Genomic DNA, 20,421 nt, shown 5'->3' with positions numbered 1-20,421 from the left:
AGCTTTCCAGCTAGTTACTTAATGTTAATATGGTATTATTTATTTTATAGTATTTATGGTAATATTTTGCAATGGGGTCTCATTTGAAAGTGAAAGTGACGTGACATATGGCCAAGTATGGTGACCCATACTTGGAATTTGTGCTCTGCATTTAACCCATCCAAACTGCACACACACACAGTTGCTCATATAACATTTCTTATTTTCATTTCAGTTTAAGTCATTTTTTTTATATTTATATCTTTTGATATTTTAGCAGTTTTAACAATGATTTAATAATTTAATTAAACTTAATTTAAATTTATTTAAACCTATGTTTAGTTATATTTATCTCTCTCATACATACATATATATATATATATATATATATATACAATGTTAAAGAGATTTCTCTCTCTCTCAGATTAAAGCTCCTGTTGAGTGTGACATTGTTCAGAATAATCCTGCGTTTCAGGAGTGTGATCATGCAGCAGAAGCCTAAGAAATCTTGTTGTGTGGGTTGTTTCTGTTGCCTGGGGCGTAAGCAAAGGTGCTCTTCAAGAGTTCAGTCAAGGTTGGTTTAGTTTGTGAAAGATGTGCTAAGTTGTGCTGGCATGTTAGTTTCAAATTTTTCCATCCATTCATTTTCCAAACCGCTCATCCTGTGTGGAGTATAGTGGGAGTTTTAATATTTACTCGAATGAAGGTGAGGTCAACACAGGCGATAACAAACAGCCCACTAAACTCCAGCTCCAAGAATAATAAACATTGCATTGCATGTGTATATATATATATATATATATATATATATATATATATATATATGACATAAAATAAAGGTTAACTGAAATAAAATATATAAAAACTTAAAAGCTGAAATAATTTGATTTAAACATTTTTTTTTCATATTTTCATTAAAAATAACTAAAATGGAAACTGAAATAACAATTACTAAAATTATATAGATATATAAAAACTAATAATGAGGAAAAAAACACAAAACAAAACTTTAAATAAGTTTTCCATGCATATAAAAATCTGGGTTATTATAGTTAACTAAAACAGAAACTAAAACTAAAAACAAAACAAACAAAAAAAAAAGTTTTTTTTTTCTTAAAAATAAATTCTAACTGAAGTAAAATAAAATATAAAGATCCCGAGAACTGATTTTATAATAAAATCAAAATGGAAAATGGAAAAATGGAAACTTGACTCAAAATATTAGTAAAAACTAAGATCTAATAGGATCTCAGTGATACTAAAATAACACTGATTTTATTATTATAATATTGCAATATTTTTATATTATTACATTCTACGAAATTGCACGAAACCCAGCCTGAAACCTGACAGTTTGTCAGATTTGGGTCAGGCTGACATGTTATTAATGTTATTTATTTGAAATGAATTGTGATTAATCATGCTTATCTTTATCATGTGCATGTGTATGTAAGAGTATTGGTTTTCTAGAATGTGTATCCTGCACTACTGGATTCCCATTTCCTCTTTACCCACTTTTTTAGCCGTCTTTCTAGGTGGCAGATGGCGTGTTGACTTTTTCCGTGTTAGTTCACTGGCAGTGCCAATGAGGCTAATGATGCTGGCCGGACACGTCTAATGTCCGAGAGAAAGGCCATGCGATGCTGGCGTGAGCGCTAATGTAAATCTGTAGAGAAATTGAGCTTTATTTGGATTAGTGGGACAGTGTGCAAATCTAGTTTGTGTCATCACCAGCAGATTTCTGCGCATGCATTACATACAAGCTTTTGTGAAATAAACAACGATTACCGGAGCGCTGGAGGGATGTGTTTTTGTAGGCCAACCTGTAAATTCACATCACTCTGATTCCCTCAAAAACACAATAGGATTTTTCCATTGGCTTTTGAATTATTGCAGAAAATGAGTTCTGTGACTGACAAAATTTTATGATTCATGCATGGTTTGTTCTACCAGATAATCTTCACAAAGCAAAAAAGTAAAAGTAAAAAACCTACACTATAAATGAAACTACATCATGGTCGCGTGAAGCTTCCAGTCGCTCTTTCAATTTATTACAAAGAAAAAAATATATGAAAGATTGAGTTAGATTAGTTTGCATAAGTTGATCATAAACACAAAGAGGCTGTAAAAGCAACTAGTAATGAGTTTACCTGTTCACCATAAAAAAAACGATATTATATACTACACAATATATTAAAATTTAAATTTCATTTCAAGTAAATAACTAAAAAATAAACAAAAAGCATAATACCAACTTTATAGACATTTAAAGAAAATCAAGAAAAATGACACAAACACAAAAATTACTAAAACTTTAACTGAAATGAAAATCAAAACAAAAAATAGAAAAATAAAAACTAATTCATCGTATTAACAAAAACTATATATGTCATCAATACTAAAATAACAGCCTCAGTTTAGCCACTTTTTTCAATCTAAATGCTTAAAAGTTACTGATGTATTTTGTTTAAGATGATAAAATATGAAAATATTTTGAGCTTAAACACGGACATTATTTCAGGAATTTAACCAAAAACCCAATGAAGTGCACAAATCATGCCTCATTCCTACAGCACTCTATAGAAATATTCAAAAAAATTACAAAGAATTGGCAAGTAACACTGAATCCAAAGTAAAGATTTAGAATTTTTGGTTTTATTTCAATCTTAAAAATAAAGATTTCAAAAGGGGTTTCCCACAGTGATCCCATTGAAGAACCCAAAGGACCTTTCAATGAATAATTAATCTTAAATGAATAACATCAAGACAATCTAAAGAACCGTTTTTCACCAGAAAGCAATGGAAAGGTTGCATTGATGCTAAAGGTTTTTAATGGAACCTTCAAGAAGCTTTATTTGGAAGAGAGTTCCACTTAGAAAAATCCTACTTTGCAGTGTACTAAAGTCCCGGTTAAGACCTGAGAAGCTTTGTAGTTTCAGTCATGAGGAGCCCGTTGTCTTCCTGTTCGCTTTGGGCCCTTATTAACTTCTTATGTCACTTCTCACACGTTCTCAGCCCTTCTCTGACATTTGAAAGGAAAGAGAGGAACAGAAGGAGGTGCCACATCTTCTGCGATCTGATTATCTCATCTCCAAGCCTACACTCGCAAGCTGCTCGGCTCCAAGTTTCGCTCCTTCAGTGTGTGTTGGGGTTGATTCTGGAGGCTCGTGCCAGCTTGGATCGGGCCTACTGTCATAATAACTGCGGATTAGATCCATCTGCTGACAGGAATGTTATTTTTGTCGTGCCAAAAGCGTCACATTAGAGCAGCTCTAAGCTCGCGGCGTTGCGTTGCATCTCTTAACGCCCTTCAAGGTTAATTCCGTGCCTTTTCCTAAAACCATTGGTCATATATTTTCATTCCCAGATGCGGCTGACGAGTCTCAGGATTTGTTCGGCAAGACTTCCCATGGGTCGCTTTACCCTGGCTATGCGGTTCAGCGCTGAATGAGAAATCAAATGTGCCAGGCTTAAAATGGAACACAATGTACCCAACAGGATTTCTGTGCAGTCGCTCAAAGGCATTTTATCTTCTCCCTGTACATGCAGCACAGTGTATTATTGTCCATTATGGTTTTTTATACGCAGGACTCCCCGTTTCGGATTTATGCTGAAGGCGTTTCCTTGCAGAAGGATTGAAGAGGCGCTTTTCTTCACATCAGCGACACGCTGATATAATGATAACATTGTGCATTTAGGATTCAAAACCCTCGTGAGGAAAAATCCCACATATTTATCTTTAAAGGTTATGCATGCAACATAATGACGCAAATGCACTGAATTCCATTGGAATGGATGTAAATGGATGAAGCGTGACCGAACGCATGTAGGTTTTTCTATGTACATTGACTAATGTGAATTAGCAAGAATTTTGCAATCTGTTCAGAGGCTCAGAATAGAATGTATGAAGACATGCGAGTCCACTTGTGGTTTCTGAAATCGAATTTGTTGTATTCCTGCTTGATTTCATAAACCAGATCTTTAGACATTTGTAGTGTAGAGTAGTGCTTGTTGTTTGTCGTTTCTCCGATCACAAATGCAGACATGGTAATGTAAAAAGATAGTATAAGTCATTATAACCAGTAATTATGTCCTCACTGGATGCAACAAATGCCTCGTTTAATGGATTTTATTGTTTGTCTCGTCGTGCTGGGACACGGCATCACAATACGGTAAGGGGTGTAACATTTCCGTTACACGCTTGATGTATTCGGCCAATCACAATGCACTGGATAGCTGGCCAATCAGAGCACGCCTCGCTTCTCAGAACAATGAGCTTTGTAAAAATCAACACGTTTCAGAAAGGTGGAGCACAGAGGAGCAACAATAATGTACAGTATGTGGAAAATAAGTTTTTAACCTTAAACCACATAAACACATTGCATTACTCCAAAACACAAAAGAATGTTCTTTTCAGCAACATCATATGACCCCTTTAAAATAAAGTGTGACTGAAATATCATAGTAAATTATTTAAAATAGTATTTTTTTTAAGGTGGCTTTTACGAACAATTCTATTAGTCAGTTTAGTTCATGAAGACTACTGATATATTCTGAATCTATTTTGAGATTAATTTGGTCGAATCAAGCGTTGCATTGAGAATAGTTAAAACGAAAGTTTCTAAAACGACACTGAAATGTTTGACATTTTTCAGTGTGGTGTCCGTGACTCCCATGTTGACAACAGATTGTTCTGCCTGTTCTGGCCGTCGGCCTGTAAGTAGAATCGCAGCTCGACGGATTTGACGATTGTGACCGGCTGCTGTGAAAAAGAGGGATTTTGCTGGAATCGACTGCTATTGTGGAACTGCGAGTGAAGCCGGAGCTCATAAATGACTCGCGGGTCTCACTGGCCTCGGGAAATCTCGGCTGCTGATCAAGCTTACTGCATGTTTCATTCTTTACAGCTTTGATCGATTCCTGGGCTTTTCAGATTGATTTGCGACAGGGATATCGGAGCCATCTCAAGGAAGGCTGCCTTACTTACTAAAAATGCATTGTTTTGCATGCTTTGATAAATGGAAATGACCTGGTTTGTGCTCCTGCATATCATCTCGCGTGTTGAACCTCATATTTCTGCTTCGTCACTGCCAGGCATTTCTTCTGCGTGACAGGTTTGTCAAAGTTAAGATAGATTGGTGGTGGAAATATGTAGTGGGCAAACCTGCAGGAACATTTTATTGCTCACAGGTTACTCTTTAATCTCCACGCTATGGGTACATGAGCATGACTCTGGAATAAATCATTTTGTTGACCTCAAGTGCCTATGATCTATACTATTTATTGGCTTGAGGAATTTCATTACTTTTATATATTGGTGCACTTGGACAGCTCTATTTTAAAGATATGCAGCTGGCGATGTTTTTAAAAGCAGTCTCCGTATGATTTTTGTTTTTTTAAAGAAGTCTTTTATGCTCACCAAGGCTGTATTTATTTGATAAATACAGTAAGAACAGTAAAATTGTGAAATATTATTACGAATCAAAATAGCCGTTTTCTATGTGAATAGATGTTAAAATGTAAATTTTTTATGTGATAAAAAGCTGTATTTTCAGCATCATTACTGCAGTCTTCAGTGTCACATGATCTTCAGAAATCATTCTAATATACTGATTTGCTGCTCAAGAAACATTTCTGATTATTATCAATGTTGAACACAGTTGTGCTGCTTCATATTTTTTTGGAAACCATAATACATTTTATTTATTTATTTATTTTAATTATTTTAATGAACTACTTTTGGGCACCAAACTTTTGAACTGCAATGTCTAATTACCCCCTCCCTTATTAATCCAAATTTCACAATATATCATTTAGTCATTGGTGTTTCTTCATTTACAGCGCTTTTGTGAATGAATAGTCTTCTTTGGTATACAAATTTACAAACTTACTGACTGTACAAATAAATATAAAATGAATTGAATATATGTTTAGGTTTTTATGAGTTTTTTTAGTTTTTTTCTTGATTTAAAACCATATATATTGTATTTTAAAGGAGAAAATAAGTCTGCAAGGACAAGCCCAAATTTTACTTTTCTAAAAAAAAATTGCTTAAAAATACATTACATTTTTTTTTTTTTGCCATTTATATGAAAAGACAATTTATTTTATTTTGATGTATTTATTTGTAATGCCCAAATTTCACTTTTCTGCACTCTTAAAAATGAAGGAAAAATTGCTTAAAAATAATGTAAAAATGAAACAAATCGGTCTGTTCATAGTTTTGCAGTGGCAGAGGAGTCAGCAGAGTGGTTCCATTGAACACACTTTGTCTTGTAAGCATGAAAATAATATTCAGTCACGGAGCACAGTGAAATATCCTGCCGGTGTCCCTTGTTCAAAGTCCCATGTGCAACTAGACCGTCTCTGTGTATACTGCGTGAAGCTAATGGCTGATTAGGAATCGTATGAAAAAGCTGTCAGCTCACGGTGCGAGAGAGACTCGCTGTGATGTAATTGCAGACACACTGCGTTCAAAGCTCTCCTGCGCTCTGCATTTGATGTGGGAGTTTCTGCAGCAGCTCTGTTTGATCCTCTCCCCTCATAGTCTTCCAGAAACACTGGTAGCTTTGCAGCGGGAGAGGAAGGGTGTCTGGATCATCACAGACGAGCAGAATGATGAAGACGCCAAGAGTTTATCCCTGAATCCGGAGGTGTGACGCGCAACTGATCCTCCGCTTGTTCTTTCAATTACGGGCCGACGGTGGAGTCGTGTAAAGCAAAGATTTTGAAGGGTAAATAAGTGGAGCTTGACAGGATACATGTGTTTGAAACATTAGCAAAGTTCATTGAAAACTCACTGCAGTACTCTCCCTCAGAAGAAGGCAAAGCCTAGATGAAGGTGCTGCTGATCTATTGAAAAGAATAAACGGAGGTGTAAGATTGCTAGTGTACCGAATGTTGCATACTGCCTACCCTTTACGTTCACTAATCCAGGAAATAAAATGGTTATTTCACATCTTTAGTCGTGTACTAATATTTGTTTTAATTTTAAATTTTTTTTTTACTTTTAAGCGGAATATAATCCTGAGCACACCTTTGTTGTTTATGTTTTGTTGTTGTTGTTGTTGTTTGTTTTTTTTGTTCTTTTGACTTCATTTTCCGGTTTTCACTCAGACCTCCTGTGAAAGTCAAATGTCCACGAGTGTGAGATGTCACATGCTGCAGTTGTAGTTATAAAGCAACACTGTCAGGTTTGTTCAGAGCAATCAACACAACATGTCCTTTTGGATCTCAGCGAGAAACTCACCGTGTGTTTCCAGTTGACCGTCTGCCTCTTTTCTGCGCAGCCTTGACCTTCGGAGAGCTGCCTCCGCGTGATGGACAGAAGATGGCTGGCGTACAAGCTCTGAGTCAAGTGTACAGATAGAGAATGACACGCAATTATCAGAGACGGCTGCAGGTAGATATATGTCTGCCCTGAAGGCTAGCTGATGTGAGAATGCTGTCACTCGAGGTCCGTCAACAAGTGTCTGCGAATGTAGTACCTTACACCCATATTGACATTGAAAATGGACATGCATTGAGTGCATACAATGCTTTTGCAAATATCTCACCCCAATGTTCTTTAAAAGACACGTTTGACCTGTTGTCAATGTGGTTTTTCACTCTGAAAACTACTTTAAGTGTGGCAAGAACCGCTCAGACCCTTTCAATACCTAGCAGAGGTCCTTTCATAGATTATGAGTGCATTTCTACTCGCTTCTCGATTTCTTCCAGCAGCTTGCAAAACAACTCTCGAATGCAATGCTGTATAGTCAGGACTAACTTCTTTCCATTTTTATGTCTTCTGCAGGTCAATATATCTCCAGGTTGCAGTAAAGCATTGACTAAAATGCTGTACTGTCCGTACTGTGGAGGAATGCCAGGCCTCAAACCCTGCGCCAACTACTGCCAAAATGTCATGCGGGGCTGCCTGGCCAACCAAGCGGACCTGGACCCGGAGTGGAACCTCTTCATCGGTAAGAGCCGCATTCTTGTTTCCGGCTCAGTTTTCAAATATAGATTCCTCTATTTGGATTGCTGCCCGATGGATTTTTGAGCTTCTGTAAGAAATGATTCCCAGTATTCAGAGACTCTTTGAATAGATATTTTGGCTTTAAATTCAAGGTTTTATATAAACAGGAAAGTGGTTCTTTTACTTTCACTTGCTTTCACAAGTAGTGTCTGGTCTTATTCCGAATGATTCATGAGTGCACACGCCACTTTAATTTAATTTAATTTCATTATTTAAATTGAATGAATATTAAATATTTACATTTATGGATATATATATATATCTTGATTGATTGATTCATTTATTCATTGATTGATTGATTGATTTAGTTTTAGTTAAAAAAAATAGCCCTGGCACATTCAACTAGACTAAATAAAGATGTTTAATTTGTTTTGTTGAGATTGCATATATATTTCTGTAGGATCACATCTCTTGAGGGAACTCAGTTTAATCATTTTATTGTATTATATTGTATTGGATTGATAGGTGGTCCAAACAAAGAGTTTTAATATTTGGTCCAGTAGATTTACTTTCCTTTTTGTTTTCTGCCAAACATTTGTATTTCAGTGCATCGCAATCTTTAGCCAACTCACATAGAGTTCTGGCTCCATTGTGGTGTTTTATGTCACGTTGCTGGAGTAAAATGGGTTGTGAATGTCATTTCATGTTGTTTTAGAGATTTGGAAATGCAAAAGTGAGAGCTTGCTTGATTTCAGAAACACTGCTAATTGCTCACCGGCGGTTTGCACCTCAAATCTGCTGAATGTTTAATGCATTTCCGTTGATGGCACATAAATATAGTTTGAGTGACAGTTTGGCTTTATTCAAATGACCTATAGGCGCTAGCTTTAGCAGCTTAATGCCGTCCACCCACAGAAACGACAGTTCATAAAAGCTATGTAACATAATCAATGCAATGAGAAAATGCATGCGTTGTATAACCTAGAAAGTGAAACTATTTAAACTGTGAATAATGCATTTAATGCATGTTATTTTTTAGGCTAAATGTCCTGATGTGGCGTGCATTTGGTTTGCCTTTCTTGTTTTGTATTTTTCAGAGCTCATTTTCTGCGCTATAGATTTTAAATCAGTATTTCGCTCCCCCGCTGAGAGATATCGACTGGCTTTATGGTGCCGCAGTTCGATTAGCAAAAGAGGATAATTTGTTTTGAATATTTGTAGAAAGCTGGTTCTTGTTTGAAACAGCTTGACTTTGTGCGACAGGCTCGGACGGGCCGTCGTAGGGACTGACCTTTGCTCCATGTGGCATACGTGGCATTTACCCGCAGCCTCTGTTGATGTGCCCTTCTCACCTGCATTGATTGGCAGGCCTGTGAAGACATTCAGAAGGCGTCTCGCGCAGCTCTGGCCTCATTCACTGTATCGATTGTAGAAATTGTGTGGTTTACCAAACTTTCACAGAAGCAGACTGGGAAGGCCCTTTGGAAATCGGCAGTATTGAGCAGACTGCGTCGACCGGCATGGGTTTTTTTAAGGGACGATGTCAATAGCGCTAACTCAAGGGCGTATATATGTGATATGGGTTAATGTAGTGTAATTATAGCAATTCCCATTGGAAAAGCTGCTCTTTTATAGTTCAGGAGAGTTAGTGGAGCTTTCATGCATGTTTCTGTATCAACTTCGGCTGTTGCTCCTAACAGATGTTCAGATGTTTCTCCTAACATGCATGAAAAAAAGTGTAGAACTGTAAAAATGAATGTGGATTGCGGCTCAGATCAGAGAAAAGTTCAAGGTCTCTGATTTTTGATTGCAGAAATTTTTTACATCTCTTTAGATTGCTTTTGAAATTTTAGTAGATATTACTAGTGCAAAATAAAGTAAATAAAATACAATTTCAGCTAGTTGCTAATAAAGACAAAAATACACAACAAAATAACTAAAACTTTCAAATTAAAAACAAAATGGAAAATATGAAAATAGTATAATGGTATTTAAATAATACAAAAATTACACTACAAAATATATAGACTAAAAATAAAGTTACAATACAAATATTTCAGCTAGTTGTTATTAGTTTACCTTAAGTGAAGTGACATACTATGGTGATTCATACTCTGAATTCGTGCTCTGCATTTAACCCATCCAACGTGCACACACACACACACACACACACACACACACACACACACACACACAGAGCAGTGGGCAGCCATTTATGCCTTGCTCAAGGGCACCTCAGTCGTGGTATTGAGGGTGGAGAGAGCGCTGGACATTCACTCCCCCACCTTCAATCCCTGCCGGCCCGAGACTCGAACCCACAACCTTTGGATTACGAGTCCGACTCTCTAACCATTAGGCCACGACTTCCCTACTATGTACTAGAATAACTCAAATGGAAATAAGAATAAGAAACAAGAAACAAACAAACATTTTATGCAATTTTGTCGTTTTTAGTCTCTCAATTTTTTGTCAGTTTCTTATGTTTCTAATTTGATTTAATTTACTTGTATGTATTTTAGTAATAATTCTGTTAGTTTAAGTTGAAGTTTTCCATCTAATGTTTATATATAAACTTGCAATTGCATAACTGAAGTGGATATAGTTATGAAACTGATCTATCTACGCAATAGATGCATGTTGAATTTATATATACAGTACATAGGTATCTTGTATTAAAACAACTTTGTTTGCATACCTCATGCTAGGATCTTTCATTTGCTAATTGTGGTTCGTTAGCTCTCCTCTGAGAAATAATCATATTTTTGGGTCAGCAATTAAAGATTCCTACTGCGATGCTCTAAAGTTTCCTGCCAGGATGTGATTCCACAGAACAAATGTAACCGTTGTGAGAAATGAATAATCTGTGTTATTAATTTTCTCATAAAGCCGCAGAGGTTTGCATTCATCTCAATTCGAGAGACCGCAGGAGACATTCTGCCACCATTAGCCTCGAGCTGCAAAAAAAGCTGAGCGATTGGTGATCACGCTGTTTGGGAAGAAAACAGGCGGCCGTGGCATTTCATCAGAGCCAATGAGTTAGAGTTTCACAGGAAATGAGAAACATCGGGCCACTGGTTTATTCTTATCCTGATGAATACGCCACCTCTGGTCTGGGGTCAGACGGCCGAGGAAGTATCATTTCAGCTTCATCCTATGAGCATTCGTCTCTTTCGGCTTCTGAGGCTCAATTATACCGCATGACGTCTGAAAGGTTTTGTGTGCGCAAGGACACCGTTCACTGTAGAAAGGGTTTGTTTAGTGATGTACATTAGATCCTGAACTTATATGTGCATGGACACAGTGTATGAGTTATACAATGATCAGAGCCAGATGCAGTTATAGAGTTGTATGTGAGATGACTTATTTTACTTTTTTATCGGTTGCGATGTGTATATACAGTGAAATGGCACTGAAAACATATGATGGCATGAAGAAGAGCTTAAAAATCTAAAAGAATCAGAGTGAATTTCTGTGCAATGCATTCAAAAGCATTTGATCTGATCGTGTGTTGCCAAAAATTAACATTTAGCATTTATACAAAAAAAAATAAATCTAATTACTAGTACATTTTGCAATTGATTACAACAGCAAGTAACAGTTTTAATTACATTTTAAATAGAAAAACATTTTATTTTATTTTATTTCATCTATCTGCTAAGAAAACATTTGCCATTTTAATGTACGTAAAGTGAAATAAATTCAATTAATAAATTATAACTCACATAAATAAATAAATTACATTTTCATTTAGTTTACCTTGGACTAAAATAGCTAAGACTAAAAGTGAAATAAAATAAAATAAATAAGACAAACCCAGAACAAATTAATGAAACTTTTACTAAAATTAAAATGAAAACAGAAAATATAAAAATAAAACTAATTCAAATCATTGATTAAAAACTATCATCTCAATGCTGCTAAATAAGATGGCATGAATCTGATACTGCCAGTAAATTATGACATGAAGGAAAGCTGATGCTTATGTTTGAAAACCTCAGAACTGGCAATTATCGTCTGGTTTATCAAATAATATATCAGTCTGTCACTAGTTTTTAAATTTGCTTTGAATGCACATTAAATTTACAGATTCAAGCATCTCATACTGAAACTGTTGCATGTAATACAACATTTGTTTGCTCAACTTATATAGGATCTTCTATTGAAAAACAAAATGTGGTGTAGAAACAAATTTCACTCAGGAATTTCTAGTAATTTCAAAATTGCGCTCAAATAAATGGCAAATGATTTTTTTAAGTAGAAAGACTAGAATTTAATTAATTCCAGCTAGTTGCCAAGAAAACATTTGATATTTTCCTTTAGTTTACATTGATGTACTAAAATAAAACTAAGAATAGCATAAAATTAATAAAAAACATTTATATAAAAAAATAATAAAATGACAAAAACACAACAAATTACCAGAAGTTTTGCTAAAATTAAAACGCATATTAAAAATAAAATAAAAATTATTCAAACAATTGTTTTTTTTATTTAAACTATTCTTTTTTTTTTTTTTTTTTTTTTTTTAATAGTATGTGGTTATGAGGGAATTTTTTTTAAGCCAAAAATCATCATCCTATTCAATTTGTTTTGCGTACTTTCATTTATTGCAGCATTCGGTAGCATGAGAAGGGTTATTTATAAAGCACCTTTCATGCAAACAGCGCTGCAGGGACAACAAAAGATCAGACGTAAGAAAAATGTAAAAAGCATTTGATGTTAAAACACTTCCATTAGAGTAAAATGAGCGCTTTGCCGTCTTTGAAGCATTAGTATTGCTGAGACTCAGCAGCTACTGAAACGTGAGATAAAAATATTTAATTTTTATAAAGGTGTTGTAGAAAATGTTGCATAACGTCTTAAGAAAAATATAACATGCAAGTGCAGTAATTTCAGTTTTAATCCATGTTGAACTCAAATGAGTTTTTGATTATAATCCCTCCTTGACCTCATGAAAAGGTCCCGCTGTTATGTAATCACATCAACAGCAAACTCAATGTAAGCCATGCTGATTAAAAGCATAGATTTGCTGGGCTGTATTGATCCTCAAGGGGAAATTCAGGAAGGAACACTTTGACCTGAATGTGATATGAACGTGGCCTTAAAGGAGGTGAATATGAGCTTCTGTAATGGTTGTAGGTGCTGCTGGGCAAAATATGATCATTTTACATACTTATACAGAGATATTAGACATTATGCCTCAAAGTAACACTAAATCTTTCCGTAACCTGTATAGTGTCTATGATTGCCAAGAAACTGAGTGCATTAATATGCATTTTTATGCATGTATGTATTTATGTTTAGCAGATTTTTTTTTTAAGTGAATTGAGGGAAGACGTAATATACATGTAAAGAAATTTATATTTTAGCAGACGGTTTTATCCAAAGCGACTCACAAATGAGGACAGTGGAAGCAATCAAAATCAACAAAAGAGAAAATATGCAAGTGCCAAGTCTCAGTTAACTTAACGCAGTACACGTAGCACGTAGGTGTATTTATTTATTTATTTAATTATTATTACATAATAAATAAAAAGAAAACAAATCAGCATATTAGAATGATTTCTGAAGGATCATGTGACACTGAAGACTGGAGTAATGATGCTGAAAATTCAGCTTTGATCATAGAAATAAATTCAATTTTAAAATATATTCACATAGAAAACAGCTATGTGAAATGGTAATAATATTTCAAATATTACTGTATTTTTGATCAAAGAAATACAGCCTTGGTGAGCAGAAAAGACTTCTTTCAAAAACATTTAAAAATCTTACCTAGTAACAATCCAAGCCATTAGTTAAGAAATTGTTTTGATAAAGTCAAAAACTATTTAATTAGTTTGACTTTAAATAATAAAAATAAGGATTAAGATTCATTCATTCATTTAAGCAGGTACATTTTTGTAATAATATTTCACAACAGTGTTGTTGTTGTTTTTTTTTTTGTTTTTTTACTGTTTTTTAATCACACAAATGCAGCCTTGGTGAAAATATGAGACTTCTCTCAAAAACATTGAAAATCTTGAGCTGTTTTGCAGTGGATTTGTGTCTCATCCAATCAGACAGAACACCCTTTGACAGCCTGAGAGTAACGAAACAGGCTCTCTGAGAGCAGCTGAAGTGAATGTTTAGTAAGTATGAGCGCTGTGGTGTGTGGGTGATTCTTCAGCTCAGAAGTGTCATTAGGATGTGATTAGGGATTTGCTGAATGTGTGAGTGATGCTGGCCACATCTGTGTGCGGCTCTCCCTCATGGATGGCTGACACGGCCACCGGAAAACATGTAGAGTTGTGAAGCATCTCAGCGAGACACTGAGGAGAAACTACCACACACACACACACACACACACACACTAGGCTGCATATTAAGAGCTGTTAGGTGTGTAATGTGAAGTGCTCTACAGTGATGTGCTCAAACACTGAAGCACACTACACTGACGCTCTCAGCCAACAAGACAGAGAGACTTTGACCCAACACTGTCCTTTCCCAGAGGAAAATATCATCATTCAGCTCAGATCATAAGATGAGGAATTCATGCTGAAATCTATCATGTTTCATTGGAGACATAAATCTGAGCACCGAGTTTTTAAAAAATGGCTTAAAATTTATCTTTGTTTTTTTCTATGTAGTTATTTATTTTTGTAAAAATGACTAAATATTTATATTATGAAATTCTTTCATTTTTAATGCATATTTTGTTTAGGAAATGTATTTTTTTTTTTTAAAGTCAACAATTTTATTAATATAAAATAATAATTACAACAGCAACATTTGTTTAAATTGCATTGTAACGTAAGCATACAGTATATTTATTATTTATTATTTATTATTATTTATTTATTTCTGATAGGATATACAATACAACTGTATATATTAAACAAAACGAAAATAAGAACATTTAGATGTTTTGCATTGTGGAAGTGTTTATTTTAATAAGTTTATTACAATTTCTCCTCAACTCTCATTACAGAGTGTGGGCAGTTTTTGTGCAGGTGTGTCATTCTGCATTTCAAACCGTGAATAAAAGTGGTTGAGTGCATCGGGGAGGGATGTGTCCTCATCACAGGCCTGTGGCGGGGGCTTGCAGTCAGTGCTTGTAGTTATTACTTAATTTTTTATAAAAACTCTATTTATTACTCTATTAAATTCAGCAATCATTAAATTAGGTATAAGTACTACAATGTAAAATAGTATTTAAATAGCAGTAAAAAAAGTTAAAAGAGAAAATGCCATGAAATTATTGTTAATGATTTTAATATATTAAAAATATATAACATGCAATGTAAATATATAATGCAAAAAATGTTATGTATATTATATACAGTACGTATGTATTGCATGTACATTTAAGATGGACCATTAAGATGAATTGGCATGTTTTTAATGTGTTTATACATTTAATTGTATTTTATATGTTTATAAAGACTTTGGTGGTGAAGTGTGATCAGGAAATGTTGTTGGCAGCTTTCATTCAATCATAAACCTGTGATGAGGTAGCGTCATTGAGCCGTATGTGTTGAGGTCAGTGAAGGATGTAGGAGTCATTATGTGCTGGACTTCTGCTTATGAATGCCAGAGTAACATCACTCACACGCTTTCATGATAAACAGCCTCTGCTCGCTTTTATGACCAGCACATCATTATCATTTTTCTCGTCAGCACTTTGTTGGGATATTCAGTGTCAGAAAAAGGTGCCACAGTATAATGAATGCCTGACGACATGCCCTCGCCGTGTGGACATACAGTAGCTTAAGACTACATGTGAACTTGTTTCTGTGCATGGCCATGCAGCTTTTTTTGTTTGTTTTACACTTTTGTACAATAAAAATACATCTAATTGCATTGCTGTATATAGTTTTTCTATTTTATTTTATTTTTTGTACATGCATGTCATTAAGCCTTTTTGTTCTTTTTATAAACCTTTGTATGCTATAAATATATAACTGATATATTATATTATATTATATGTTTTGTTGTATTTGGTTATCTATGAGAGTGCTGCTCCAAACATAGTCTCTCTCTTTTTTTTTGCATTAATCAGTGAACACTAAACATGAATCCTGTCTTTATTTTATGCTGAGCCAGTGATACCATCCTGTCTTGGTATCGGATTTTCCTTCATGCATTGGGTTAATTACAAAGGCTAATTAAGATTTAGGCCTGTGTTGTCCTTTGGTGAGTCCTTTGTCACCACAATGTAAGTGATCTGCATTGATTTTATTTGCTCATTTCTTTTTAATTGCATGGCTTTGTCTCCATGTGAAATAGGAGCTTGCTGCAACCTCACAATTCATGAAAATGTAAGTCAATATTATTTGCTTCCCTTTCATGCGCTGTCCTTGTGCATAAGATAGAAATGAGGAGTGAATTGCAGTAGATTTTAGAAATGGCAATGATGCATTTAAGAGGATCTCACATCAACAAGTATTATATTATGTTATGTTATATGTTATGTTATTTTATCTTATGTTTGTTATTTTATTTTTGTACATGCATGGCATTAAGCCTTTTTATAACACGTTTTATGCTATAAATATATAACTAATATTATATTATACTGTACTATACTATATTATATTATAATGTTCTTTTAAACTGTATATTATAATATATTGTATCTAAATGCATATGCTCTGTTTTTGTAACAAATTCTCCACCTATAACAGATTTCATTCTGTCTCTATTTTTAGAGGAATATAGTTTTTTGCGATGAAAGGTTAACGTTTTGTATGCTGTCTGTCAGTTACTCAATTGAACATCTGCGTTTAGCGTTCAGATAACGCTTAGAAATGCATCAGATGGTGTTGTGTAACTCCCAGAGTTGTCTAATATGCTTTTCTTAAAATGAGCCGTTTTTATCTCTGGCTTAAGTATGAAGTTAGTCACGCATCAGATGTTCTTATGTGATTTGAGATAGCGACTGTAAATGCACAGTGCTGCTGTCAGAGTTTTGAGTGGAGTTAATTATTCCTCATAATTCAGTGAGTGACAGCTGGGACGGCCGGCGAGCTCTAATGTGACGAGGTCAGCCGGGCCGTTGCCATCGGTGACCGTCTCCATAACAACGTGTCCAGCTGTCAGCTGCGGAGCTGCAGATGTTCACATGTGCCACTCCACGTCTCTTCTGCCCGAGAGAAATGGGAGGAAATGATTTCATGTCCATTAGTAACCGTCAGTCAAAGCAATTATTGTTTGGTTTTGTGAAAATAAGTTATATCTAACTTCATCTATTTAGATGAAAGTACAATACAACTATAATTTAAATACATAAAAAAATGTTACAAATGTGCATAAATAATAGGCCTATGCAAACATACATAAAGCTATATACTGTATACACAGCACGTTTTATTTTATCCCCTTGTTTATTTATTGCAAGTTAAACCATTTATTTATGTTTGTTTGTTTTAATTTCAGTTCAGCTGAACACAAAAGATAGGTATTAAGTAATATTCATGTATAAAGCCCTGTATACAATAGCAAGAGTGATTTAATTATATTGCTTTTATAAACTGCGTTTTTGAAAATTGCTTTTATTGTAATTTAAACCATATTCTTTTTTACAATTCCTGAAATGGCCCATTTAATTTAATTTAATTTAATTTAATTTAAGTGTGTAACATAAATTGTTATTATTTGATTGGATTGTGAAAATGAGGCTATTGTTTTGAAATTACCCATACCCCCCCCCCCCCCCCCCCCCACACACACACACACACATGGGCCTTGGTTACATAAAAATAATAGAACATTTGGTTTCAGAGATATAGATATAGGCCGTCATTGAGAATGTGTTGGCGTCTCTGGAGTCTGTCATCTGTCCTCTCAGCACATTAAGCTCTATTTAAGGGCCGTGTTTCTTCTGTCTCTATGGTTTTCCCCTGCGCTGTTGAAACACACTCACTCCTGGCTGCTGTACTTGAGCGAGCTCTATCTCTCTCCTCTTCCTCTTCTAAGTGATTGAGTCACAGATAGTAAATGGTGACAGATATGACAGGTACAAACCAGATCCTGAACCCCTGGCTGACAAAAAAACAGCCGAGGACAGAAAGACGAACTCCTCAGAAACGCGACTGGTGTTCATAGACACGTCTCGCTGCTGCTCGACTGAGTGGGTGTGATTCCTCCTGCGGTTTGTTATTAAGATGGCATTTGTAGATTGTGCTGCTGTTTTTTGAAGCCAAACCCTCACTGAGACTTTCTACCGCTGATGCTTTGTCACTTGGGTTGTTTTAGGAGCTGTCAGATGACGTTTGCGTTTGTTTTGTATTAAAGGTGGTCAAAAATCTTGTGCAAATGCTCCTTGTCCTAACATATGCTCTAAGAACATTATATTATAAAAACGTATAAATATATATTATTAAAAAAATCATTATTTTTTTTACTATTGTTATTTGTTCATTTTAGTTAACTTAATTTTAGTTATTTGCTTGAGTTATTTATTTTTGGCAGCTAAATGGAATAAAGTAAGTTTAAGGATTTTATGTTTTTGTTTGTTTTTATGCCAATATCATTCAATCATTCGTTCATTCGTTTGTTTGGTTCATTTTACTTAATAAATCTGTTTGTTTGTTCGTTCATTTTAGTTTACTTAATTTTAGTTATTTGCTTATTTTAGTAATTTATTTTTGGCAACTAAAGTAAAAAAATAATGTTAATATTCATTCATTTGTTTTAGTTCACTTAATTTATTGTTATTGTCTTTTCAGATTACTAAATTTTAATTATTTGCTTATTTTAGTAATTAATTTTGACAACTAAATTAAAGTAAGTTTAAGGTTTTCGTGTTGTTTTTAATGTCAATATTGCTTGTTTATATATTTATTAATTTGTTTGTTTGTTTGTACTATATGTATGTGTATATTGACTAGGTTAAAAAATAACAAAAAATCAGCTAACTAACACAATAAAACACAATAAAAACATGATAACATAATAAAAAACAAGTATTTTGAAAAGTTTAAAAAACAGAGTTATCTGTTTTTGCAAATAAACTCTTCATATATATATATATATATATATATATATATATATATATATATATATATATATATATATATATACTATATATGTATGTATGTATATGTATGTATGTATGTATGTTGTTATATATGTTGTTTTCCTTACTATGAATGCATATTTGGTTATGAAAATAGACCTTGTAAATGATTTTGCCCGGCGTCATTTAAAATGCCCGAGCCCTGAAGCGGTGCTGTGGGCTATAACCAGCTCCTCTCTCCTCAAATTGGAGAAGAGCCGTTGAGACGGGAGAGGAGCTCAGAGGGAATGTGTTCTGACAGAGAGTTGGACTTGAAGTGCAGCTCACAGTTGGGAGAGTCTCTGATTACCGCTCGCGTTACTGGGGAGGATTTGTGATAACCTTTTTTATATTTTGCCAGAGAATGACAGGATCAGTCCAGGATACGATCAAGCGATCACATACAGACGCACACAAATTACAGCTATAACTTATGATTGGTCCCTTGATGTAGCATTGTGCACAGTACAATACAGTACTCATGTCATATATGTGTGTGTGTGTGTGTGTATATATATATATATATATATATATATATATATATATATATATATATATATATATATATATATATATATACACACACACACACACAAATTCTAAGTTTAATGCATCCTTGCTGAATTTTTTTTATAAATAAATTGCAAATATACTAAATGCATTAAATTACATGCATTATATGCATTATATGCACTATATGCATTAAATTACATGCTTATGTAATTTAATGCATATACACTCACCGGCCACTTTATTAGGTACACCTGTTCAATTGCTTGGTAGCAAATTGCTAATCAGCCAATCACATGGTAGCAACTCAATGCATTTATGCATTTAGATGTGGTGAAGACGACTTGCTGAAGTTCAAACCGAGCATCAGAATGGGGAAGAAAGGGGATTTAAGTGACTTTGAACGTGGAATGGTTGTTGATGCCAGACGGGCTGGTCTGAGTATTTAAAAAACTGCTGATTTACTGGGATTTTCACACACAACCATCTCTAGGGTTTACAGAGAATGGTCCGAAAATATCCAGTGAGTGGCAGATGTGTGGACGAACATGCCTTGTTGATGTCAGAGGTCAGAGGAGAATGAGCAGACTGGTTAGAGATGATAGAAAGGCAACAGTAACTCAAACAACCACTCGTTACAACCAAGGTATGCAGAATACCATCTCTGAACACACAACACGTCGAACCCTGAAGCAGATGGGCTACAGCAGTAGAAGACCACACCAGCTCCTGTCAGCTAAGAACAGGAAACGGAGGCTACAATTCACACAGGCTCACCAAAATTGGACAATAGAAGATTGGAAAAGCATTGCCTGGTCTGATGAGTCTCGATTTCTGCTGCGACATTCAGATGGTAGAGTCAGAATTTGGCGTAAAGAACATGAAAGCATGGATCCATCCTGCCTTGTCTCAACGGTTCAGGCTGGTGGTGGTGGTG

The 20,421-nt window shown here is 34.8% G+C and overlaps 1 protein-coding gene across 2 annotated transcripts in view; it reads left to right on the top strand.

Moving 5' to 3' along the window:
• LOC306873584 (glypican-6-like) overlaps positions 1-20,421 on the top strand; it is a 211,226-nt gene that overhangs the window by 131,257 nt on the left and 59,548 nt on the right. For both annotated transcript variants that reach the window (XM_079422990.1, XM_079422989.1), the window contains exon 4: positions 7,775-7,940. In XM_079422990.1, the coding sequence (XP_079279116.1) occupies positions 7,775-7,940 (166 nt within the window). The remainder of the gene's footprint in view (positions 1-7,774; positions 7,941-20,421) is intronic.

This window comes from Barbus barbus (assembly GCF_936440315.1).
Source record: "Barbus barbus genome assembly, chromosome: 8".
In the NCBI taxonomy this organism is placed as follows: domain Eukaryota; kingdom Metazoa; phylum Chordata; class Actinopteri; order Cypriniformes; family Cyprinidae; genus Barbus; species Barbus barbus.
The sequence above is the reverse complement of the archived record's forward strand: the minus strand, read 5'-3'. Positions and strand labels throughout refer to the sequence as shown.